At 41.8% G+C, this 25,608-nt stretch overlaps 1 protein-coding gene and 1 pseudogene across 1 annotated transcript in view; both read right to left on the bottom strand.

Annotated features, from left to right (window-relative positions):
- AHCYL2 (adenosylhomocysteinase like 2) overlaps window positions 1-15,732 on the bottom strand; it is a 149,291-nt gene extending 133,559 nt beyond the window's left edge. Inside the window, 2 exon segments of the mRNA XM_028525489.2 lie at window positions 15,292-15,500; window positions 15,503-15,732. Coding sequence (XP_028381290.1) covers window positions 15,292-15,500; window positions 15,503-15,677 — 384 coding nt within the window. The 5' untranslated portion in view covers window positions 15,678-15,732.
- A 1,568-nt stretch (window positions 15,733-17,300) lies between these two features.
- LOC114507338 lies at window positions 17,301-17,652 on the bottom strand (annotated as a pseudogene).
- Window positions 17,653-25,608: the final 7,956 nt, after the last annotated feature.

Raw genomic sequence — 25,608 nt, 5'->3', positions numbered from 1 at the left:
ACACTGAATAAAAAAGTCTCAGGCCTTGTAGTTTCCAGTCTAAGGGACAAATCACTAATTTGAAATACCACACACACACTTACCGATCAAGGCACATAAACCTGTGTGTGTCCCCATCACAAGAACAGTGCTGCCTATAGATCCAACGGGGATAGAAACAACAGAGCTGTAAAATAAACTACATCTATGAGCCACAGAGGCAGTTTACTTTACACACAAACACATATTTTACTTGAAAGAGAAAATATCACAGACTCTTTCCCCAGAGAAATGAAAACCATAATGAACTTTAAAACAGCATCAGGGGATATAAATGCTTCATTTTGGGGGTCACAATATAGATACCCTAGAATTAAATAGGAACAAGCAACCTAGGAACTGTCAATTTGAATTCTTATTTAAAAAAAAAAAAACTGATTCAAAATAAGAACTTAAAGGGTATCAGGTTGCCTGATTCTACAAGAGACAAAAGGATTGTTAATTTTATAGCTAAGAAATGTATGTCAAGCAGGTGATATCCACTAAGATATGTCAATTTATCCAATCCCTTAATCTTTCAAAAGTAAGAAACTATAAAGAATGTATTAGGAGAAACTTGCTCTACTGTTAGCTAACATCATACTTACTGGTAAAAGACTAAATACTTCTCCTTTAAGATCAGGAATAAGATGAGGATGTCAACTCTCACCATTTTTGAGGTTCTGGACAGTGTAATATGGCAAGAAAAAGAAATTAAAGACATATACACCAGAAAATAAGAAGTAAAACTGTCTTTTGTAGCTGACATGGTCCTGTATACAGAAAGTCTAAAGATTCTCCAAACAACTACCAGAGTTATAAATGAAAATCTTGAAAAGGACTCAAACAGACATTTATATACCCATATTCATAGCAGCATTATTCATAACAGCCAAAAGGCAGGAACAACCAGTGTCCCTGAACAGAGGAAAGGATAAATAAAATGTGGTAAAATACAATGGAATAGTATTCCGTCAAAAACAAATGAAATTCTGATATGTGCTACAGCATGGATGGACCTTAAAAATATACTAAGTGGAATACGTCAAATACAAAAGGACATATATGACTCTGTTTATATAAGGTACCTAAAGGCAATTGCATAGAAACAGAAAGTAGAATATAAATTTCGAGAAGTTTCTAGAATTTTTTAAAACAGGCAGATCACTGGAACTGGAGGAAGAAAAGGGGAGTTATTGTTTAATGGGTACAGAGTTTTTGTTGGCGATGATGAAAAAGTTTTGGGTATAGATAGTGGTGATCATTACATAACACTGTGAATGTACTTAACACCAATGAATTGCACACTTTAAAATGGTTAAAGTGATACTGTTTTATATATTTACCACAGTAAAAACAATCAGTTGTGTTGCTATATACTAGCAATAGACAATCTAAAAATAAAATCAACAATTCCATTCATAATATCATTAAAAATGCTTAGAAATAAATAACAAGTGTTAAGCCTACATTCTGCAAGGTACAAAACATTGCTAGAAGCCATTAGATAACAACTAAGAAATGAAGATGTTCCATGTTTGCAGGTTAGAAGTCTCAATATATTGTTTAGATAGGAATTCTCCCAAAATGACCTTAGATTCAACACAATACCAATCCAAATGCTGGCAAGCTTTTTTGTAGAAAATAAAAAAGGTTATCCTAAAATTTATGGTAATTTAAAGGACCTATCTTAGCCAAAATAATTTTTTAAAACAGGCAGATCACTGGAACAGAACACAGGGTTCAGAAATAGACCTACACATCTACAGCTGATTTTCAGTGATGGTGTTAAGGTAATTCGATAGGCAAATGATCATCTTTTCAACAAATGACACTGGAACAGTTGGATACCTATACAAAGGAAAAAAGATGAGGCCTGTATCATACCACATACACAAAAATCAACTCAGAATGGATCACAGACCTAAATGTAAAATCTAAAACCATAAAACTGCCCTGACCAGTGTGGCTCAGTTTGTTAGCCATTGTCCCACAAAGCAAAAGGTCATTGGTTTAATTCCTAGTCTGGGCACATGCCTGGGTTATAGGTTCGGTCCCAGTCAGGGTGCATACAAGAGGCAACCAATCGATGTTTTTCTCTCCTTCTCTTCCTCCCTCCCTTCCCCTCTCTAAACTTAAATAAATAAAATATTTTAAAAATAAATAAAACTATAAAACTGCTAGAAGAAAACATAGGAGTACATTTTTTGTGGCCCTAAGTTAAAAACATCTAACCAAAAGCATAATCCACTTAAAAAGTAAAACTGGGCTTTATCAAAGTTAAAAATCATCTCTTTAAAATACATCATAAGGAAAATGGAAAGATAAGCCACAGAGTTGGAGAAAATAGTATTTGCAAATCATATATCTAAAAACGGACTTGCATTCAGAATATAGAAAGAACTCCTTTCTATAACTTAATAAGAAAACCCAATTTAAAAACGGGCAAATGGCCCTGGTTGGCGTGGCTCAGTGGACTGAGTGCCAGACTGTGAAGCAAAGGGTGACCGATTCGATTTCCAGTCAGGGAACATGCCTGGGTTGCAGCCAGGTTCCCAGTAGGAGGCACTCAAGAAGCAACCATGCCTTGATATTTCCCTCCTTCTCTTTCTCCCCCCTTTCCCCTCTCTCTAAAAATAAATAAATAAAATTTTAAATAAATAAAAATGGGTAAATGATCTAATAGACATTTCACCGAAGTATAGATACAAATAGCTAATAAGCACATGAAAAGATGCTCAACATCACTAGTCATAGGGAAATGCAAACTAAAACCATAATGAGATAGCACTACACAACCACTAAAAGGGCAATAATCACAAAGACTGATAATGCCAAGTATCAGCAAAGATGTAGAGAAACTGACACACATATTGCTCATGGGGACATGATATCATATAAACGCTTTGGAAAAGACTGCCATTTTCTTATAAAGTTAAAACATAAACTTAACACTCTTCTAGATATCTGCCCACACAAAGACTTAAGCATCATTGTTCATACCAGCATTTTTCAAAATAGCCACCCTGGAAACAATCCAAATGTCCATCAATTGATCAGGGAAAAGTGATACAGCCACACAATGAAATGCCATTTAGCAAGTAAAAGGAAAAATTATGGATACAAGAATGAACCTCAAACATTAGCTAAGACCGAGATTTTCAACCTTTTTCAGCTTTTTATGGCACACATAAACTAATCACTAAAATTCTGTGGCACACCAAAAAATATATATTTTTTCATTTTTTCTTGAGAATATTTTTCATTCTCAAGAAAAACGGGTATAATTTTGATTCATTCACACCGACGGCTATTGTTGTGTTGGCTATTGTCATTTTTTAATTTGACAATCTAAGGAAAAATAGGTCAGTGCCTCTGATTAAATAGCCAGGTACTGCATGTTCTATTTATTTTATTTATTTATCTTATTTTATTTTATTTTTAGAAAGGGGGGTAGGGAGGGAGAAAGAGAGGGAGAGAAACATTGTTGTATGAGGGAAAACATCCATCGGTTGCCTCTCACACACCAGTCAACCGGGGACCTGGCCACAACCCAGGTATGTGCCCTGACTGGGAATCAAACCTGGGAACTTTCAGTTCGCAGGCCGACATTCAAATTACTGTGCCACCGGAGCCAGGGCTGCTACTGCATGGTTTAAACGGTGTGGCTCAGCTGGTTAGGTGTGCAAAACGAAAAGTTACCTGTTAGATTCCTGGTCAGGGCACATGCCTAGGTTGCAGGTTTGGTCTCAGGTCAGGACATGTAAGAGAGGCAACCAACAGATGTTTCTCTCTTACATCAGTGTTTCTCTCTCTCTCTCCTCCTTCTCCCTGCCTCCCCTCCCCTGCTCCTCTGCCCTCCTCTCCCCTCTTCTCCTCTCCCTTCCTCCCACTTCAAAAAGCAATAAAAGCGAGAAAATATCTTATTAAAAAAGTTTTAACTTCTGAGTAAAAGCCGTTAAGTAAAAAAACAAACAAAAAATCAAGCCACAGACCAGAAAACCAAGTAACAGACCAGAAGATATTTGCAACACATATGCAGTAAAAGGATTATAATGAGTATATTATAAGGAACTTTGCCCTGGCTGGTGTAGCTCAGTGGATTGAGTGCAGGCTGTAAACCAAAGCATCGCAGGTTCGATTCCCAGTCAGGGCACATGCCTGGGTTACAGGCCACGGCCCCCAGCAACCGCACATTGATGTTTCTCTCTCTCTCTCTTTCTCCTTCCCTTCCCTTTCTAAAAATAAATAAATAAAATCTTTTTTTAAAGTCTTAAAAAAAAAGTTAAAAAAAGAAGAACTTTTACAAATCAGTAAGAAAAGCCTATGAGACTCCAACAGAAAAATGGTAATGGTGAAAATGAAAAAAAAAAAAGAAAAATGGGGAAGGGTATAATATAGGTGACACTTTACAAAAAAGGAAATCCAAATGGACTACAACCACATTAAAAGATAACTCAATCTCACTAATACCCAAGGAAATGCAAATTAAAACAAGAGATACCATTTCACAACTACCAAACTAACAAAAGTTTAATGTCTGGCATACCAAATATAGTAAAGATTCAGCGAACATGAATACGACCAGTTTTGAAAGCAATTTGGGAGTATCTGGTAAAGACACACAATGGATTGGTAAAGTCCCTCAGTGGATTGAGCACGGGCTGTGAACCAAAGTGTCACAGGTTCGATTCCCAGTCAGGGCACAGGCCTGGGTTGCAGGCCATGACCCCCAGCAACTGCACATTGATGTATGTATCTCTCTCTCTCTCTCCCCCCCTTCCCTCTCTAAAAATAAATAAATAAAATCTTTTTAAAAATCTACAAAAAATTCTGCAAAATGCTAGCATTTATTAAATTGGGCAGTGAATACAATTCTCTCAGTACTCTTCCATATGCTTAGGCAAAAAAAAAATTTTAACAGGCCTCTTTTTGGAACTTTTATTTGTAAAACTACTCTACTAATGTCTCTCTGGTGCCTAACTCCCTCAGTGTAATAGAAACTGCCAAGAATTTAGGTATAGCCCTGGCTGGGTAGCTCAGCTGGTTAGAGTGATGTCCCTGTAAGTCAAGGTTGCAGGTTTAATCTCCAGTAAGGACACAGAAGAAGCAGCAACCACAATGAATGCATAAACAAGTAGAACAAAAATCAATGTGTGTGTGTGTGTCTCTCTCTCTAAAATCAATTAAAAAAAATTTAGATACAAAAATGCTCCTTTGTCCTAACGAGGTGTTTCTCAAAAAATGCTGCCTGAGGCACTGACAACTCAGCTCTGTGGAGAGCAGTGATACCTTTATCAACAGGCATAATCAGTGTGCCCTCCCCTCCCACATCAATGTAGTTTTAAAATCTTTTAGGTTACAGCTCAATTACTTCCCTGAGTCATTCTTAAGTTTCATCACACTCTTTATGCAAAGTACTAGCCAGTAAGTAAAAGCCCTGAAATTCCATCTCTTTCTAGTTGTAACATAATTTTCCCTCTCCACCCTACATTTTTCAGGCCCACACGCCCACAGAGGACTCAGTATGAGTCCTCCACATCGGTGCAGTGTTTCTGGATCTTCTAACCGCGGGCAGATTCGGTGACTCAGACAGCATCAAGGGGAAGTGTTAGAGGGCCAATGGGATCTAAGCATGGAACTCTGCTTCACCAGCAACCTAGGATGCAAGCTCCTCAGAGAATGAGAAAAATGACTTTTTATCTAAGCACAATGAGTACATCAAACAGAAAACGATGCCCAGGAACAAGTGGTTCCAGAAACAGGAATTCAAATAGAAACTGGCTTTGTAGCATTCACTGTTCTGCAGACCCAATGGCAACCTGTCTGTTTTTCCTTCATTTTCTGGCTCGGTTAAAAGTACCTTAGAGAATATACTTGTCCCTTCTCAAAATAACTATGGAGAACACACTACTCAAGCCCCATACTTTTAAGCATTACCCACTGGCTGTCAGTATGTGTGCTTACCTCCCTCTGCGTGGGCCTCAGAGTATACCCGGGTCTCTGGGGGCTGTCTCTGCGTACAAGGAGAGGACTGTGGAGACTGTGGGTCTCTGTGGGTGTGTGTCTGTGTGTGCGGGCAGGATCTGGGTAGAGAGACCCTGAGGGGTTGTGTTGTACGTGGGGAATCTCTCTGTGTGTCTCTCTTTGTACATCTGCTGTCTGTGTGTTTTTTGTCTCTGCGTCCATCAAGTATTCTTTTTACAAGTCTTATGGTAAGTTTCATTATAAATTTCTACCCTTCTACAAAACCTTAAAATGATTTTCTTGTCTCTCTACTCTGACGTTTCGTAAAAGAGAAGCAAAATAAGACCACTTGCTAAGCCAGCATTAGTCACCAACAAGTAAAAATTGAGGTTCTAGAGGCTATACATTAGTCCAGAACCATAATTACCTGAGACTGTACATTTCTAACAAGCTCCCAGGTGATGCCAATGTTTCTGGTATGGACCAGTTTGAGTAGCGAGGATCTGAACCAGGGGTGTCAAACTCATTTTCACCAGGGCCACATCAGCCTCACTGTTGCCTTCAAAGGGCCAAATGTCATTCTATAAATGTCACTGGATAAATGTAAACTACTCCTTAACAGTTAAGCAAGAGCTCAGCGGGTAGAAACAAAGTGGAGGGCCGGATTTGCCACCTGCGAGCTAAAAGATTACAAACTTAATAAACTGCTTCTAACTATTGTATAATTACACTCCCTCCCTGCCTCCCTCTCTCCCCCCCTAAAATCAATAAATTAAAAATGTTAATATTAATAAAAATAAACAATAGTATAGACTTTGGAAATCAACTCAGTAGTTAAAAAGAATGAGATAGATATATGTATATATGTACTAAAATGTAAAAAGCTCCAAACATATTCTTAAGTAAAAAAAGCAACCTGTAAAATAATATATATGTAGAATGCTTTTATTTATGTACAAATTATAAAACTATAAATTTCTCTATGTGCAAACATATGTGAAGTCAGAGAAAAAAGTCAATAAAGACAAACTGAGAGTAAAAGTCACCTCTGGGAAGGGAGACTGGCTGAGGGCCAAGGAAGGACTGTTTTCCTAGACTGTATTATCTTACAAACAATATCTGCAAGTGTTACTTGTGTAATTAAAAATTGTTTGATTAGACTGAAAGTGACCAGAGAGGAGGGGAGAGAGGGACAATGGTGGAAAGCCGGGGAAGGGATTAGACAAAGAACATGTATGAATGACCCATGGTCATGGACAACAGTGTGGGGATTGGCTGTGGGAGTGGGGGGGGGATGGGCAGAGGAGGGCAAAGGGAAAAAAACTGTGACAGCTAATAACATAACAACAAAAAATGATTAAAAAAAAAGAATATCCAGTTGTTCCAATACACACACACACACACACACACACACACACAAACAATTTTTCTAACAAAAGAAAAAGTAACAAATACAATTTTACTGATATGAAGAAAACAAGAATATTATTTGGGGATTGGACAAGGTGATAAAAATTTCTATTTCAGACATGTTAGTTTTGAAGCCCAACTGCAAGCAGGCAGTGCACACACAACACTGGCCAGCAGTCAGAAGGAAGGTCTCGGCTACAGAAAACATCTGGGCAGTTGTTGGTATGTAGGTGGTACTCAAAGACATAGGAACGGTGTGGATGACTTAGGGAGAAAACACAATGGAAAGAGCAGAGGGCACAGAATTGAGGAGAAAGGGCCAAAAAAGAAGAGTGAGAAGGAGCAGCCACAGAAATAAGAGAAAAACAGTGTAAAAAAAGAGGGGAAAAACAGAGAAAAGAGTAAAGAACAGTGTCCTGGAAGCCAAGAAAGGAAACTGTTTTGCTAAGAAGTCAGTGTCAGATGATATCAAGGGGTCTGATGTGATGAGGACTGAAACCCAATGGCTGTGTTTCCTGACATGATGGGCACTGGCAACTTTGTCAAGAGGGCTTTGTTTGGGTGGGAGTGTAAGAGCAGGAGTAGGTTAAAGAGTTCATGGGAAAAAGTGTACAGAGCACGTTTTGCAAACTTCTTTAAGAAGCTTAACTGTGAAAGGATCAGACAGACAGGAGTAGCAGAAAGGAAATACGGGGGTCAAAGGACACGGCTTTCAAAATGGGAGAGGTTAGAGCAAGTTTGAATACTGCAGGCAAGATTCTAGCAGAAAGAGGAAATAACCAAAGGAAGACATTCTTTAAGAAGACAAGACAGCCCTAGCCAGGTAGCTCAACTGATTAGAGCGTCGTTCCAATACACCAAGGCTGCAGGTTTGCCTGGTCAGGGCACATACAAGCAGCAACCAATGAATGCGTAAATAAGTGGAAGGACAGAATTGATGTTTCTCTCTCTTTAAAAAAAAAAAGAGAGAGAGAGAGAGTGAGAATGTGATTAGAGCACCTGTGGAGGGACTGGTCTTTGCTAAAGTAAAGCAGGGGTCCCCAGCCTCCCCGCTCTGGGTCTGTGGACACATTATTGCCTATCTCCCCACCCCCCCACACACTCCCACCCATCCGAGGAAAAATTGTCTTCCATGAAACTGGTCCCTGATGCAAAAAAGGTTGGAGACTGCTGAAATAAAGAACATGCCCTCCACCATAACAGGTGGGAAGGAGTAAAAGATATGCCCCAGATGCAGGTAGGTTTGTAGATTTGGGAGGTGCAAAGATGAAGGGATTCTCTTTGGTATCTTTTGTTTTTATAATAAAGTATAAGACACATCACTGGTTTAAAAAGAACACAGGAGACTTGACTTGGGGGTGGTAAACACAAAATACAACATACAGATGATGTGTTATAGAACTGTATACCTAAAATCTATATAACTTTATTAACCAGTATCACCCCAATAAACTTAAAAAAAGAAAATAAAACAAAAAATGAAAACACGAGAGATTAGAAACAAATAGAGACAGTATGAAACAGCCATTTCTAGTGAGTGGAGAAGTGAACTTACTAGAGAAATGTATAACATTGCTAGGCATACTGATTATGCATGTGAGGTTGATGATTATGAATTTGATTTGCCTGGTTTTCTGATTTTCTCTAGCAACTGTCATCCCCATGGATGCAGACAACTAAAAAGGCAGATGGTTAGGTTCAACCAGTGCATCACTCAGTTCCACAAACAGCAGAAGGCAGCTCTGGCTGAATTAAACAGAAAACAAATATACAGATAGGATATGAGGTAACTTTTGGAGCAAAGAACCTTCTTCAGGGCTACACAGCTAAAAACACCACCTGAAATCACATACAAAATGGGCTTTGGAAAGATATGTTTGCTAATGCCAAGCAGATGCTATAGCTTAGGCTGCACCATTGCAGTTCTGGATACCAGGTGCCACACTAACAGCATCGCCACTGTGGACTGTGGAACCGGATCATGCTGCTGGAGGCTGCTGACCCTACATGGGAATTCACTGAAAACCAAGGGGCAACTTGTAGATCTTGAGATCCAAAAGGTTGCAGAGGGGTTTCAATGCAGCCTAGGTGCTGTAGCTTAAGCAGATTTCACGGAGGAGTTTGGCCGGAGAGGCAGGGGGCTGGCAGTGGGGTGAGGCCTCCGGCTGTTGCTGCAGGCAGTGTTGTATCTTGCTAATCCCAAAGGCATCACAGATTGGCAAAGCCTTGGGCAAGTTAATTACTCTTTTTGAAACTATGTTTTCTTGTCTGTAAAATAATAATATTCATCTGATAAAGTTGTTCCAAGTAAATGAGATGAAATAGCGAGATAGCTGTCTGGCAGAGGCTAGGCATTCAGCAAATGGTGGCCATGAGTGAAGACTTATAACTGAAGCCAAGAGAAGAGTTTCCAAAAAAATGTAGTCAACAATATCTAATCTTTTAGACTGATTGGAAGGGTTCACATTGGAACAATACAGGACATTAAGTTTGCAGGGAAGATGAAGCTGGTTTTAGTCTCAGGTTACTTAACTTTTTTTTTAAAGATTTTATTTATTTATTTTTAGAGAGGGAAGGGAGGGAGAGAGAGAGAGAGAGAGAGAGAAACATCAATGTGCGGTTGCTGGGGGCTGTGGCCTGCAACCCAGGCATGTGCCCTGACTGGGAATTGAACCTGTGATGCTTTGGTTCGCAGCCCGTGCTCAATCCACTGAGCTACGCCAGCCAGGGCTAGGTTACTTAACTTTCAATGACAGTTTTGCAGTATTCACAAAGGCTTTAGGGAAAAGCCTGATTTATAGTTAGAGAAAATCCACTAGTAGCTCTAAAACTTCTGTACCCTTCCTTAATACAGGTTCCAAGCTAAGAAAAACTAGGTGCCCCAAAAGGATACATTTCCACTTGGAAAAGAGAATAGGAAATCACCAGCTCTTAATGCAGTGGCCAAGAAGGAGAATGGTTAATAGAATTGTTGCAGACTATACTTGGGGAAGTGGGGTACTGAAATGTCTTAAATTATTTAATTCAATCAAAACAGTTTTAGGCTTAGAACTGTTACAGAAGAAATTTCAATCCACCACGTTCTCCTCTGCTCACTGGGGTCTCAGCAAATCTCAGGCCACAGGTCATTCAGACTATAAAAAGCTCCTACACATTCCACAGAAACCTGATCAAGCTTACTGAACCTCTCATTGGGTAAATGGAATTTCAGCTCCTCCAATTGTGCGTAACACCTGAACATAGTGGCAGGGCAGCAGACCAGGGCAACTGCCAGACGGCTCCCGCACCCACCTCAGTTGTGCATCTCTGAATTATTTAAACAAGAACCACCAGAGAGAAATGGCATACGCTTTATAAACTCCACTTGACCAGAGTCTGAAAAAAGATGCCAAAATATCCTTTGTTTTTCCTTTCATTGTGGGGGAGGGGAATACTTTCAAGAAAATGATACAGTCAAGAAACATTCTCTTTTTCATGAACTATCCATTTCTTGAATTAACTGGACGCAAGTTTTTCCTCAGGACACCAAGTACCCAATTGTAACACCAACTCTGAGCAACCTCCTAAAACAGCTCTTAATGTCCGACCTTTCCCAAACAGGTCCAAGGAGAAGAGAATTCACAAATTATAATACAAAAAAAGGGCTACCTTCTCAGAAGTTTCATAACACATTCACATAAATACATGGTAAGACCACTAAACAAGCTCAATAAGTAAAAAGAAACTACCTGTTAGTGAAATAAAAACATCCACAAAAATACACAGGTTAAGATTCTATCTGAGTTTTGACCATAGAAATACTTCAATTGAAAAGCAACCGAGTTTGGGCTTCGGAGTCAAGCAGATTAGAGTTCTGTCAGCTCCACCGCTTTCCTAAATGTGTAACCTTGAGACAAATTCCTTAATTCCCTTACCTTTCAATAAAACAAGGATAACCCTACCTATCTATGACAGCTGTTAAAAGGATTAAATAAAATAGTGTATGTAAAGCTCCAATACAATGCCTGGTACACAGCTGGAATACATAAGGAATGCTTCCCCTTCTAACCTGCAAAAAGTTTAAGCAGAGATTAATTAGAGATTCATAAAGAAAGTGGGACTTAAAGAACAGGGGAAATTGTTAGCTGGACAGGAAAAGGAAGCATATTCCTTAGGTATTCCATATTTATTTATGATTTAAAAAATAAGAATAAATTTCTCAAGTAAATAGTAAATTACTAATGAGAAAATGCATTACTGAGCTTACAATGCTTTTTTCTAAATAAGATGCTCTTCTTCCTCTCTTCTAATTTTACAATTCTTTGAGGTTCTACATTTGTACCATTTTTTCCCCATCCTCTCCCTAAAGCCCTGATTCAGACCCTTATTTGGTTTTGAGATAACCTAAGGCTTGAACCAGACACATGTACCTTAGAATTAATTCATAGGTATTATCAAAGAGTTCTGGGTGAAGACCAGAACCAAGCATCCAGGAAGATGGAAGAATCGGTGTGGCGTACTGAAAAGGACACGGGCTTCGGAGACAGGCAAGGTTTCAGACAAAGGTTTAATTTCCACCTCCGCCACTTTCTAGATGTATAACCTTGGGCGCGGCGCTTTACCTCTCCGGACCTCATTTCCTCATTTGTAAAGTGGAGATAATGCCACCTGTATCTCAATGCGTTATTGTCTGGATCAGAAAAAACGCCTACGACAATTGTTGGCTTATACAATAAAAGGCCAATTAATGCTAATTATTATTAAGGTTAATATGCCAACTGCCTCACTCAACATTCTGCAGGGCTGTACTTTCCTAACTGGCAAGGGAGTCACACTGCTTCCACGTTCCCATGCCTAGATCCGAAAAATTCCACTTAAATAACCCGTAATTAACCAAGTCAAGAGCTGAAAGAATTCAGCCAAGAAAGCACTAACATGGCTCAACTCATTCTCTGCTGACAGCAACAAAGCCAGTGCAAAGTGGATATCTTTACCAAAAAAAAAAAAAAATCTGCTTGAACACGTTCATTACTGACACTAACGTAAGCACAAACCAGTTGAGGTTCTTTCCTCACAGCCTTACTTGTCAGAAAGTTTTAACTTTTCTGAAATAGATCCTCTTCTGCCGTGTTTTCCCTTCTGTGCTGTGCCATTCCTATAACCCCATTTTTAAGAACATAGGGAAGAAATCCTCTCACCTTCACCACTCCATTCACTGTGGAACTTCTCTTCCCATTTCACAAATCACTCCTTATAGAGGTTTTTGGTTTGTTGGATTCACTTAATGTGAGCTTATAAAGAAAAACATTATGTACAAACATATCCGAGCCACAATGACGAGGTCCTCAGAGCATCAAAAATTACACGATGTAACTTGTGTCAAAGACAAGACGTGACTGAGTAACCTGCACACCATATGTTCGTTTTTACTAACTACTGCACTTGGGAATTCTGGCATTTGTAAAAAGTTTATTCCCCTTGTGTGGCTGAGCACAGTAACAGAACTAAGAAAAATGTAGACAGATACATGAATGGAGTAAGGGAAACCAATGGAAATGTGACTTACGATAAACAAACTTGTATGTGACAGTTACATTAAAGCAACAGGGCAGCTATTTCAATTCCTAAGTATCCCCAGTCTCTCCCTACACTAGATAAAAGCAGAAGGAAGTCAATCAAGGTCAGAATGATTAACTAAACAATCTAAGAATCAAGAAAGGCTCAACATATGAAAATATCACTCTGTCGGACCTTGGTGAGGTGACTTTCATCATGAGGAGAGAAGGGCAGTCTCATGCACTTATTTTAACTTAGTTAAAGCTTCTGTCCCCAGAAAGTAGCTTGGCAATGCCTTTAAGTTGTGTCATACAGCTGCACCCTTGCCCAGAGTTGTACCTGCTTCACTTCCAGCACCGAAGTTATTTTTTTGGTAGCAATTAACGTTGTAAGGCAAGCTCAGCCCTGTCTTCCATAGCCCTGAGGTGCTGAGTAAATCAGGACTCACGGAACCTACATTTTAATGTTGGAAAAACAGCAAGATGGTGGTTTGGCAACAAAAAAAAGTGGTCAAGAAGCACACCTAGAATTAAGAAAAAGATTGATATGCGGGCCTGTGATTTTTAAGCTTCTTTATATAGAAGCTGTTGAATTGTGTGTACCTTTCAGAGGAGGTCATGGTAGCATGCACTTAGGCTAAAATGGGTGGAAGAATAAAATAAATCTTAATAACAATAGCTATTATTTTTTAAGACACTACTACATGTGCCAAATTCAATGCTAAAGCCCTCACCAAATATTCATAATCCTCAATCAGATTAGTGTCCCTATTTTATAGAAGAAGAAACTAAGGTTCAGAGAATATTACCCAAAAGCTACTTAGTTGGGGGTACCAGGATTCAAATCAGGTCTGCCTGACAGTAAATCCTCTGTTCCAAAAACAATTTGTTAAACACTCTTACCCTCAAGAGATGTAATCAAATTACAGATTTTACACAAAAAGATTCTTAATCACAAGGCAAGATTTGGCCAAAGTTATAAGGCAAATGAACTAGTCAGAAACATGTTTTAGATTTCCGAGCTCATATTTAGGTACCTTTCCTCCTGTCATTCCTCCCAAGTAAGTTTCATACTGCAAACAACAAGGACATAGCCCTAAAGCATAATTACATGTATTCCTTCAGTCTTGCCTCTGACATGGTTGGCTCTTCACCTATATTTGCGTAGTTAGAATAAAAGGGTCATCTGCTTTATACCTTAATCATGAGGTTATAACAACAAAAGGCTGGATCCAAGGTTCCAATTCAGCTGAGTTCTGCGGTGAAACCAATGCAGACTTCCCATCACTTTACTGTTCTGATAAAGAATTAAAAATCATTCACAACAACAACAAAAAAAAACATAAAGCGCTGTGTGCATATTGTACTTCAGAAATTACAGCCATATCCTTTTTCACACGATCCACATATCTGTCTTTTCCAATATTTGACTTTTTTTTTTCTATGCTGATTTAGCTTTATAAGAGGAGAGACACTAGGCATAAGCATTGTAAGGGTGATACTACATCTTGGCATACTTACTCCCCAGTGCTCCAAGGCTACTGTCTCTTCAAAACTATCTGAAAGAAGCTGACAGTTGAGACAGAAAGACCCACAATGACAGCCACTCCCAAAAGTAGTAGCGTTTCTTCCTAACACTGCAGGTCATACTAAAAGGAATGAATAAAACAATCACTCTCCATACACAATCTAATGATCCTGGTGGCCAACTACTGAGCCGAGAGGACAAACCTCTTAAAAGAGTGAAGAGAATCTCTCCATCACCCTTCTACAGTCAGAGAAGATGCAGGCATGTTGCCGAAGAGTGAAGGGCACAGCATCAGCACTTCCCTGTGGGAGCAGTTGACCACAAAAAGGCATCATAAAGTCGTCATCTGCACAGAAACCGAAGAACTGAGGATTTCAACGGGAGCTAACTACTGCTTACTCCGAACTACAATCAGAAAAGATCTTTCTACCCTTACTGCTGGGTGAACTCTCATAAACGGTAAGGTTTTTCTGTACCATCGGGGTCTTCTCCCTGGAGTGTCTGAAAAATAACACGGGAGTATGTTGGGGGTGCAGGGAGTCGGAGTATTAGGTACCTCTCCTCTCCCTGCCCATTCCAAGTAGTAGTGGAGAGTGCTACCTCCATGTTATTCATAGCGAAGTACGGCCGCGTCGGCTGGAGTCCTCGATCCCCAGCACTGAAGGCCGGGTGGGGGTATTTTTGAAAGTGGGCTTAAGGAAAAAGGGGTCTTTCTGCCTCCGAGATCAGAAGGGGGGCGTGGAGGGTGGTGCTGCGGTGCCGAGAGGATCTGTGTGCGGTTCCCCCTCCCTTCCTCTCTCACTCTCTCCACGAAAGGCAGCCCGGCGCCAATACCTTCTTGACTGTGCGCGGCGCCTCGGTCACGGAGCCGTCGGGGCTGAGCAGGGCCTCGCTGCCGTCGCGGTGCCGCTGGTGCTGGTGATGGGGGTCGCTCCGCTTCATGGCCGACGCCTGAGGCACCTTCCCGGCAGCAGGGCTGAAAGCAGCGGCGGCGGCGGCGGCGGCGGCTGCGGCGGGCCCCGAGCCCGGGCCAGGGGCTGGGGTCGTTCCGCGGTGGGAGCTGGAGCTTCGGGGTCCCCGCCACCCGCTGGAGGAGCCATGGAGCTCACAGCCGCTGTGCTCAGTCTCCGTTGCGGCTCCGCCTCGGAGGGGCTCAGGTCCTTCAGATCCACTTTAGGTACTTTCCCGGCAGCCGCAGCTGACACAACCTGCACCGACATCACCGACTCCGCTGCAACCGCCGGCTTTGACTCCAGCACCAGTTGGGCCCCGCCTCCTGCCTCCCTTCCTCTTCCCTCCCCCATTCCTCCTCTCCTCCCCTCCATCGCCTCCGCTCCCACCCCCTGCCTCCGCTCCCAAGCCCGCAAGCCCGGAGCTCCCGCCCCCGCCCCCTCCTGCTCAGCTTGGGAGAGAGGCACCACGGAACCTGTAGTGCGCTTGCTCCCGGCCACTTGCGATGAAAAGACCATGGGACCTCAGCCCCCGACCTACACTGCGGGTCTCCAGGGGCGGTGCCCGCGATGCCCCCTGGGAATTGTAGTTTCCGTCGCCTTTCCTGGGGTAAGTGGGGTTCTGTAAGGCAGACGGAGCTCTACCGCCCGCAACGAACGGAAAGACTAGGTGACACGATGAAGGAGGTAGGAGGAAGAGAAAGTCTCCAGAGGAATTATGGTTTCAGTAGAAGGAACGCCAAAAACCTTAGGGCTGGGAAGGTAGGGGAGGAATGACCCTGAAAGCTTGAATTCCTCCAAGTGTGCACGTTTGCGATCACGTGAGCAGACATTTAAAGGAAAAGCGGCGGCGTCACGTGAGAAGAGCTCCTTCCTCACGTTTCAAGTTGATTGATTTAACTGCTTGTGTGAAATCGGTATTTTGACACCGTTCCGGATTTAAATGACATTGTTTTTAGAAGGAATAAAATTCCTGCTGTGGCAGTTTCTGGCCCATCCTGAGTCTGTAAGTTTAAAATTAGCCCACAAGAAATTACATATTGTTAGGTTGAAATTTCAAGGCTGTGCAATTTTGCTTTTCTGTAAACGAGGCCAAATCTTTGACCTATTCATTCTACTATGGAAATAACATGAGATTAAGATAAATCTATCAGCCATGGCTAGTGTGGGTCAGTGGATTGAAGGTGGGCCTGCAAACCAAATGGTCCCCGGTTCGATTCCCAGTCAGGGCACATGCCTGGGGTCCCAGTAACTGGGCTCCAGTGGGGGTCACGTGAGAGGCAACCACACACATTCTTGTTTCTCTCTCTTTCTCCCTCCTTTCCCCTCTCTCTAAAAATAAATTAGTTAATTTTTTAAAAAGATTATCAGCATAGAGCAGGGGTGTCAAACTCATTTTCACCTGGGGCAACGTCAGCCTCATGGTTGCCTTCAAAGGGCTGAATGTAATTTTAGGACTGTAAATGTAACTACTCCTTAACACTGGTTAAGTGAGAGCTTAGTGCTGCCATGGGGTAGGAACAAGGTGTGGGCAGGATAAAACAAGGTGGAGGGCGGGATTTGTCCAAGGGCCTTGTGTTTGTCACCTGTGACACAGAGGAATGTTAAATACAGTGTGAATGCTGATTTTTAAGGTCTCATTCTATAAAGATTTATCATTTCCAAATAACAGTAAAAGGAACTTGAATAATTTACTAATTTTTTTTGTACTATGTTTTAGAGATAGCTAACTAAAAACTGATATCTGACACAGCAGAATGACATTTGGAGGATGTAATGTTGTGGTGGCAGTACTGAGATTGATTCCCACACTCTTTGGGTATTAATGGCCACACCCTACTTATTTAGATAGAACATTGGTCTGACAAAAAGAGCAGCAGCTGGAAATTTATCTCATTCAATGTTCAGAGATAAAGGGTTAACCATTCCTTCCATTATTTTCTGTAGATAAATCCCCTTTTCATATTGAAATCCGATGGCAATTACATTAAGGGATTTTCCCAAGCTGCTGCAGAAGAGGATGCTGAAGGCCATCACAGCATACTGCAACATAAGGACTCTTCTGCTCACCAATTCTGGTACACTTCCAAAATATGCCCAACAATCCATTTTTATTTCTGTCCAGGAAGCTGAATGCCAAGGATCAGATATAAGCAAAGGTACACACAGGCAGCTAGGTTAGCGTCAACAGACTCTGAAAATTGAAGATGGCAGACATAGTGAGGCCAGTGAAGTCCCAGCCACAGCACCCACCCTTCTGAATTTAGGGGGTATAAGCACAAATACATGTAAGGCGGTTTTATTTTTAACAACAAAAAGGTATGTGAAACTACTTTAATGTCCAATAAGAAGGGAATGGTTACAAACTTTGCTAAGAATTTTTGTAATCCTCATGCAAGGATAAGTTTATTGATTTTTTTTGAGATAGAGGAAGGGGACGGGGGAGAGAGAGAAACATCCCTTGAGAGAGACATCAACTGGTCCCCTCCTGTACCCACTACGACCAGGGATAAAACCCACAATCTAGGATGTGCCCTGACCAGGAATCGAACACACAACCTTTTGATATATGGGACAATGTTCCAACCACTGAACCACCCAGCTAGGGCTCCAAGAATTTTTTTTTAATGATAGAGGGAAATGAAAGCTTTTGATAACATAATAAACTAAAAGCAGGAAACAAAATTGCATATTCCATGAGATTTTAACTATGTAAATAATAGTTGAAAAAACCAAAATACATTCAAGTGTGGTTGACTGTGGGTGATAGATTATAAAATACTTTATGTCTTCTCTATTCTGAGAGAAACTGAGGTAAAGGGGGTCATACAGTTGATGGTTGCTCAGAGAGTAATAGCCCTGACAGTCCCAGAAGGCCACTGGACATCTAGTCTTTGAAGTAACTATTTTTCCCCTGGCAAGAAGGAGAGGGAGAGCTCCATCTGTCCTACAGAAGCCCACCCACCTTAATCTCCTCTGTGCTACCACTATCTTGGAAATCTGTTCATTTGTGGAGTTGTCCTACTCTGAATGCAGTCTCGTACCCTGGTCTTCAAATTTGTGCCTGATGCTATGTAGTGGCAGGCTTCTGAGCATGGTCATTTCTACAAATCCCACAAGTACCAGACACCCATGACTTCTTAAGCTTTCTTTTCACACTCTGGCTCTCAGAATTTCCTTCCTGTTATAAAGAACCAGCCCAGAGCTTCATCCTCCAGCTGTCGGGGCAGAGATTAGCAGCTCTATAACTGATTTCTTTCTTCTCTCTAATGCACAAGGGAGCTGCGGTACAGCCACCTGGCATGCGTTGGGGCTCAGAGGCAGCAGCTGCCTACCTGGACTCCCACTAGAATTGATTACTAAGAGGATGAATTAATTCTTAAGTGGGATGTGGTTACAAAACATAAGAAGTTGGAGCACTGGAAGGAAACTGATATTCATCCTTTATTTATTCAGGCACTGTGCACTGGTTGGGGTCAAACATCGGGGCACACTCCTCAGCCATTTGGAACTCCATCCCTACCCAGTTGCTGGCTTCTGCCATCTTTTTTACTGAGGGACACCAAACACAGTTAAAGATGCGAATACCATACTGCAGCCAGGTAATTAAGCATAAGTTTATGAACTATTTAGTTTATAAAATATTTAGATCATAGGTCTTCTTCTCTCTCTCAGCTCATTCAGCCTCACACCCTGGCAGGCAGGAATGTATCTTTCATGCAGGAGGATGAAAGAATGGCTGAGATATCTGATCAGTCCAAGAGAGAAAACTTGAAGATACTGACTTGAAAGTTTCATAAGGAAATAGACCAGCTGCATCACCCTTGATGAAGACCACACACATGTTCAGAGTTTCCAGAAAAACCATTAACTTCACACTCAAGTACAAGCAGATGCACAAAGTTATCAGATATATGAAGAAAACTTTTAATATGAAAGACAGAGACCAATATAAGAAAGCAGAAAAAAGAATAAATAACTTGGAGGAAACAGGCTACGCACAAAGAAAAAATCAAGACCCCCCCCCAAAAATCATTAATAACCTCAGAGACAAATGATATTGTACTGGTGAAAGAATATGCTGTTTCAAGAAGTGAAGATTCAGAAAATAAACAAGGCCTTTAAATGAAAGCGTGCTAGGCTGCTGCTTGAGCCTGAGTCTTGGCTTCTTAGCTTCCTCCCTGAACAACGTGAACTTCGGCACCCACTCCAGCTTCTCCACAAACTACTGGACCCTGGGCTCTGTGCAGTTGCCCCGTCACCAGGCCCAGCCAGCCAGCAGTGTGGTCAACATCTATGCAGGTGCCAGGGGCTCAGGCTCCCAGATCTCCATGTCCCACTCCACAACATGCAGGGCGTCTGGTGATCTGGGCCAGGGACTTGGCTGCGGGGATGGCAGGGGGTCTGGCAGGCATAGGGGGCATCCAGAAGGAAAGGGAGACTGTGTGATGCCTGAATGACAACCTGGCCTCCTACCTGGAGAGGGTAAGAAACTTGGAAGCTGATCATTGGAGACTGAAGAGCAAAATCCAGGAACACCTGGAAAGAAGGGACCCCAGGTCAGACACTGGGGGCATTGTTTCAAGACCACTGAGGACCTAAGGGCTTGGATCTTTGACATTTCGGTGGACAGTGCCTGTATCATTCTGGAGACTTGACAATGCCCATCCTCCTGCTGATGACTTCATAGTCAAGTATGAAACAGCTAGCCATGTGCCAGACTGGAGAATGATATCAATGGGCTCCAAAAGGTCACTGATGACATCAATATCAGTCACCTGCAGCTGGAGACAGAGATTGAGGCTCTCAAGGAGGAGCTGATCTTCGTGAAGAACCATGAAGAGGAAGTAAATGGTCTACAAAACCAGATTGCCAACTCTGGGTTGACCATGGAGTTGGGTGCCCCCAAATTTCGGGACCTCGGCAAGATCATGTGGACATCCAGGCCCAGTATGATGAGATGACTCAGAAGAACCAAGAGGAACAAGACGAGTACTGGTACCCACAGATTAAGGAGAGGACCAGTGGTCACCTGACAGTCCGCTGAGATGGGAGCTGCTGAGATGACACAGAGCTAAGATGTACAGCCATTCCTTGGAGGTCAACATGGACTTGTTGAGAAATCTGCAGGCCAGTTTGGAGAAGAGCCTGAGAAGTGCTATTTCAGGCTGGTGGAACAGCTTAATGGGATCCTGCTACACCTGGAGTCAGAGGTGGGCCCGACCTGGGCAGAGGGACAGCACCAGGCCCAGGAGTAGGAGGCCCTGCTGAACATCAAGGTCAAGCTGGAGGCTGAGATGGCCTCCTACTGCTGCCTACTGCAAGAAAGCAGGACTTTGATCTTGGTCATGCTCTAGACAACAGCCACTCCATACAAACCATCCAAAGACTACCATCCGCAGGATTGTGGACAGCAAAGTGGTGTCTGAGGTCAATGACACCAAAGTTCTGAGGTGTTACAGGCAGTGGAAGTGGGGCACCCCTTGGAGCAGGAAGCCAACAAAAACGTTCAGAGATGAGCCCTGCTGGTGTAGCTCAGTGGATTGAGCACAGGGTGAGAACCAAAGGGTTGACAGTTCGATTCCCAGTCAGGGCACATGCCTGGGTTGCAGGCCAGGTCCCCAGTGGAGGCCACGTGAGAAGCAACCACACATTGATGTTTCTCTCCCTTTCTTTCTCTCTCCCTTCCCCTCTCTCTAAAAATAAGTAAATAAAATCTTTTGAAAAAAATTCAGAGATCAAAAAAAGAGTAATAAAATAAAAATAAAGCATTCTAGCAGAAAAAATGAAAACTATAAACAAAAGAAAGAAGTCAAAAATAGGAAAGATGCATTTTATCTTTTTTCAGGTTGTTGAATGGTGACTTGTTTTTGTGGTTTTTATACTTGTGACTAATGCATGTTATAACATGATAGGTGCAATGCATTGTGTAGTTAGTTTTCTGGAAAAGTTGGTCTTTTGGGAATCGTTTTTTAGATCTTCATTAAGTTTTTCTTTCAATTTCCAAAAAGAAAGAAAGAAAAGGGGGAAGAAAGGGAGAAAAAGTGAATTAGAGGGCTAGTCCAGGAAGTTCAACATCTGGATAATATATGAATGCCAGAAAGAGGTAAGAAAAAAATGGGGGGTGGGGGGAGAGTAATCAAAGAAATAATTTTAAAAATTTCTACAGATCGAAAGATGAAAATATCTGAGATGAAAGGTCATCAGATGCTGAGCCTAACACATGGAAATAGACCTATAATAACACACAGTGTATAAAATTCCAAAATTTTGGGACAAAGACATAGTCCTTCAAATGTCTGGAGCGGGTCAAGAAAACATTTTTACAAAAGCTCAAGAGTCAGAAAGGTATTGAACTTCTTAAAATTAGTTCTGTAAGCTAGAAGTGAATGCCTCCAAATACTAAAAACCCTCTGTTTGGCTTCTGCAGAAAATAAACTGACAGTCAGCCAAGACTGGGCAGGGCAGCCATCCAACTGTGCACAGTTAGGTAGGGGATCAGGGATCAATCCTCCCGCTTTTACTTCTGCCCTCTGAAGCACCTGCTGCCTTCAATTAGAGCCTTTTAGTGGTGCTGCAATATACATTTTCCTGTTGACTAAGATTTTAACTTTTTCAAGTCTGCTAAATTTCCATTCATCATCTTTCTTTCTAGCTCTCAAAGCAATTACTGTGAGCTCCTCGCTGCTCCACCTCTTTGTCCTCCCTTGTGGGGAAAGAATGAAAAAGACCTAAATCCATATCCTCTATATTGGGAAGTAAGTTTACAGTTGTGAGTAGGCACAATGGTTTATTCTTTATTGTTATTTATTATTTACTATTTTCCATAGGAACAACTGTAAACCTATTTTACCCCACACTGTATATAAAAGTAAAAGTATAATAAGGGACTGGAAGGCAACAACCCACTGAACTCAGACAGTTTTGTTTGTCGAGGAAGTAGAAGGTGGGAGGGAAAATGGGACAAGGGTATTGGTCAAAGAGGACTTTAGCTATATCTGTTACACTTCAGTTTTTTAAAATAGGGTGGAAGCAAATATGATCAAATGATTTTAAAAGTTGTTACGGGAATATGAGTGTTTAGGTTGTTCTTTGTGCTTTTTCATGTATCTCTTAACTTCATAGATTAAAAAGAAGCCCTGGCTGGTGTGGCTCAGTGGATTGAGTACCAGCCTGTGAACCAAAAGATCCCCAGTTCAATTCCCAGTCAGGGCACATGCCTGGGTTGCAGGCTAGGTCCCCCACCTGGGGGCACGTGAGAGGCAACCACACATTGATGTTTCTCTCCCTCTCTTCCTCCTTTCCCCTCTTTCTAAAAATAAATTTAAAAAATATTTTTAGGCTTTCGGCTAAGATGGAGGCATAGACACACTGTGTTTCTTCACACAACCAAAAGAAAGACAACAACAAGTTTAAAAATAAAAAAACAACTAGAACTGCCAGAAAATTGAACTGTATGGAAGTCCAACAACCAAGGTAGTTAAAGAAGAAACATTCATCCATACCAGTAGGAGGGGCAGAGACAGACAGCTGGGTGGAGTGGACTTCCAGCAAGGTGGTGGAGTGGGTGGTCCCACATTTGTGTGCAGGAGGAACAACTGGGGAGTGAGATAGACTGCACAACCCTGGGTTCCAGCACAGGGAAATAAAGCTTCAAAGACTCTAACTGAAAAAACCCGTGGGGGTTGAGGCAGTGGGAGAACCCTCCCAGCTTCACAGAAGAATTTGTTGGAGAGACCCACAGGGTCCTAGAACACACACAAACCCACCCACCCAGGAATGAGCACCAGAAGGGCCCAATTTCCTTGTGGGTAGTGGGGGAAGTGACTGAAAGCTGGCAGAGAGCAGAGCAAGTGGCATTGTTCCCTCTCAGACCCCTCCCCCACATACAGCACCAACACGCAGTGACATGGGTTGCCCCACTCAGGTGAATACCTAAAGCTCCACCCCCTACTATGTAACAGGTGTGCCCTGACAAAAAAACATGACCCAAATGAACAGATCAAAGCTCCAGAAAAAATACAACTAAGCAATGAAGAGATAGCCAACCTATCAGATGCACAGTTCAAAATACTGGTAACCAGGATGCTCACAGAAATGATTGAATATGGTTGCAAATTAAAGGGAAAAATGAAGGCTACATAAAGTAAACTAAAGGAAATGTACAGGGAACCAATAACAACGGGAAGGAAATTTAGACTCTAAGTCAATGGTTTGGATCAGAAGGAAGAAAGAAACATTCAACCAGAACACAATGAAGAAACAAGAATTCAAAAAATGAGAAGAGGCTTAGGAACCTCCGGGATATCTTTAAACATACCAACATCAGAATCATAGGGGTGCCAGAAGAAGAGGAAGAGCAGGAAACTGAAAACTTATTTGAAGAAATAATGAAGGAGAACTTCCCTAACCTGGCAAAGAAAACAGACTTTGAGGAAGTACAGGAAGCTCAGACAGTCGCAAAGAAGTTGGATTCAAGAAAGCACACACCAAGGTACATCATAATTAAGTTACCCAAAATTAAAGATAAGGAGAGAATCTTAAAAGCAGCAAGAGAAAAGGAGAGAGTTACCTACAAAGGAGTTCCCATAAGACTATCAGCTGATTTCTCAAAAGAAACCTTGCAGGCAAGAAGGGGCTGGAAAGAAGTATTCGAATTCATGAAAAGCAGGGACTTAATCAAAGATTACTGTAACCAGCAAAGCTATCATTTAGAATGGAGGGGCAGATAAAGTGCTTCCCAGATAAGGTCAAGTTCAAAGAGTTTATCACCACAAAACCCTTATTATATGAAATGTTAAAGGGACTTCTCTAAGAAAAAGATTAAAAAATATGAACAGTAAAATGATGACAAACTCACAGCTATTAACAACCAAACCTAAAATAACAAAAACAGAAACAAACTAAGCAAACAACTAGAACAGGAACAGAATCTCAGAAATGGAGATCACAGGGAGGGTTATCAGGAGGAACATGGGAGAGGGAGAATGGGGGAAAAGGTAGGATAAGTAGCATAAATGGTAGGTAGAAAGTAGACAGGGGGCGATTAAGAATAATAAAGGAAATGTAGAAGCCTAAGAACTTATATGTACAACCCATGAACATGAACCAAAGGGGGGGAATGTGAGTGAGAGAGGGTGTTCAGGGCAGAGGGGAATAAAGGGGAGAAGGGAGACAACCGTAACAGCATAATCAAAATATATTTTAAATGTTTTTTTTAAAAAGAAAAAAGCTCGGGCAGAGGAAGGGACGGAGCAGAGGAGAAACTGCTTAAAAGAAGTTGGGACCGACAAAAGCAGGCTGCACCACCTAGGAAGATGGACCACTGAATCTGAACTTGATTTTGACTGAGTTTGAGCGTGGCGGTAAGAGCCTGTCGGAACAGTGAACGCATGGAGGAGACCTGTTCTCAGGGCAGCAGCTGGGACACAGGGAGTCCCAGGAACCAAGGCCCTGAGGTGTTTCTTCTGGGGACCTAATTCAGGAGCTTTGGTAGGAAAGTGGCCCCTATGGCTCAGTCATAGGATCTGGTGCTCTTATGAAAACACTTTAAGATTTCTTGGTTTGGCGGGGAAGTGTGGTACTAGACCTCCAGCTGCCACATCCTGTCTGTGCTCACAAAAGGTGGGCCCACCATGCCCTCTAGTGGTCAAAGAGTCTGCCAGCCTCCACAGCCAGACTTAAAAATTTTGATAACACGTCTCGGGCTTTCTAAAGCCTAGAATGAGCTCCCCCTACATACCATTCCCCACCCTTTACATAAATATTCCCACTTAAAAAAAGGGGTCGAGGGAATGTCCATGGAGATAAAAAGAAGAAATAAAATTGTTAACATATTCTCTTATTTCTGAAAATATCATTAGACAACACTGATAAACGTTACTGTCTTGAATACGTTGTTAATAAAGGTTAAAAAACTAGCTGTACTACTGCTGAGAGAAGCAGTGATGGCCAGAATGAGCAGAGTAAGCGAGGGATACAGGGTGGCCAGAGGGAGCACAGCCCAGGACACCTGGACAGAAGGACAAATCAACAGAACTGGGAGTGGAGAGTTGGGACTCAGAGTCAGTAAGACCTTGGGCACAGTGTCACGTACTAGCTGTGCGGCTGTGGGCAAGTCGTCTTGATTCACTGAGCTTGTTTTTACAAACAGACAAACAAACAAACAAAAAACTGGCTCCTCTGACTCCCTTGAATTAAA

Source organism: Phyllostomus discolor, chromosome 10 (assembly GCF_004126475.2).
Source record: "Phyllostomus discolor isolate MPI-MPIP mPhyDis1 chromosome 10, mPhyDis1.pri.v3, whole genome shotgun sequence".
Taxonomy (NCBI): domain Eukaryota; kingdom Metazoa; phylum Chordata; class Mammalia; order Chiroptera; family Phyllostomidae; genus Phyllostomus; species Phyllostomus discolor.
The sequence above is the reverse complement of the archived record's forward strand: the minus strand, read 5'-3'. Positions and strand labels throughout refer to the sequence as shown.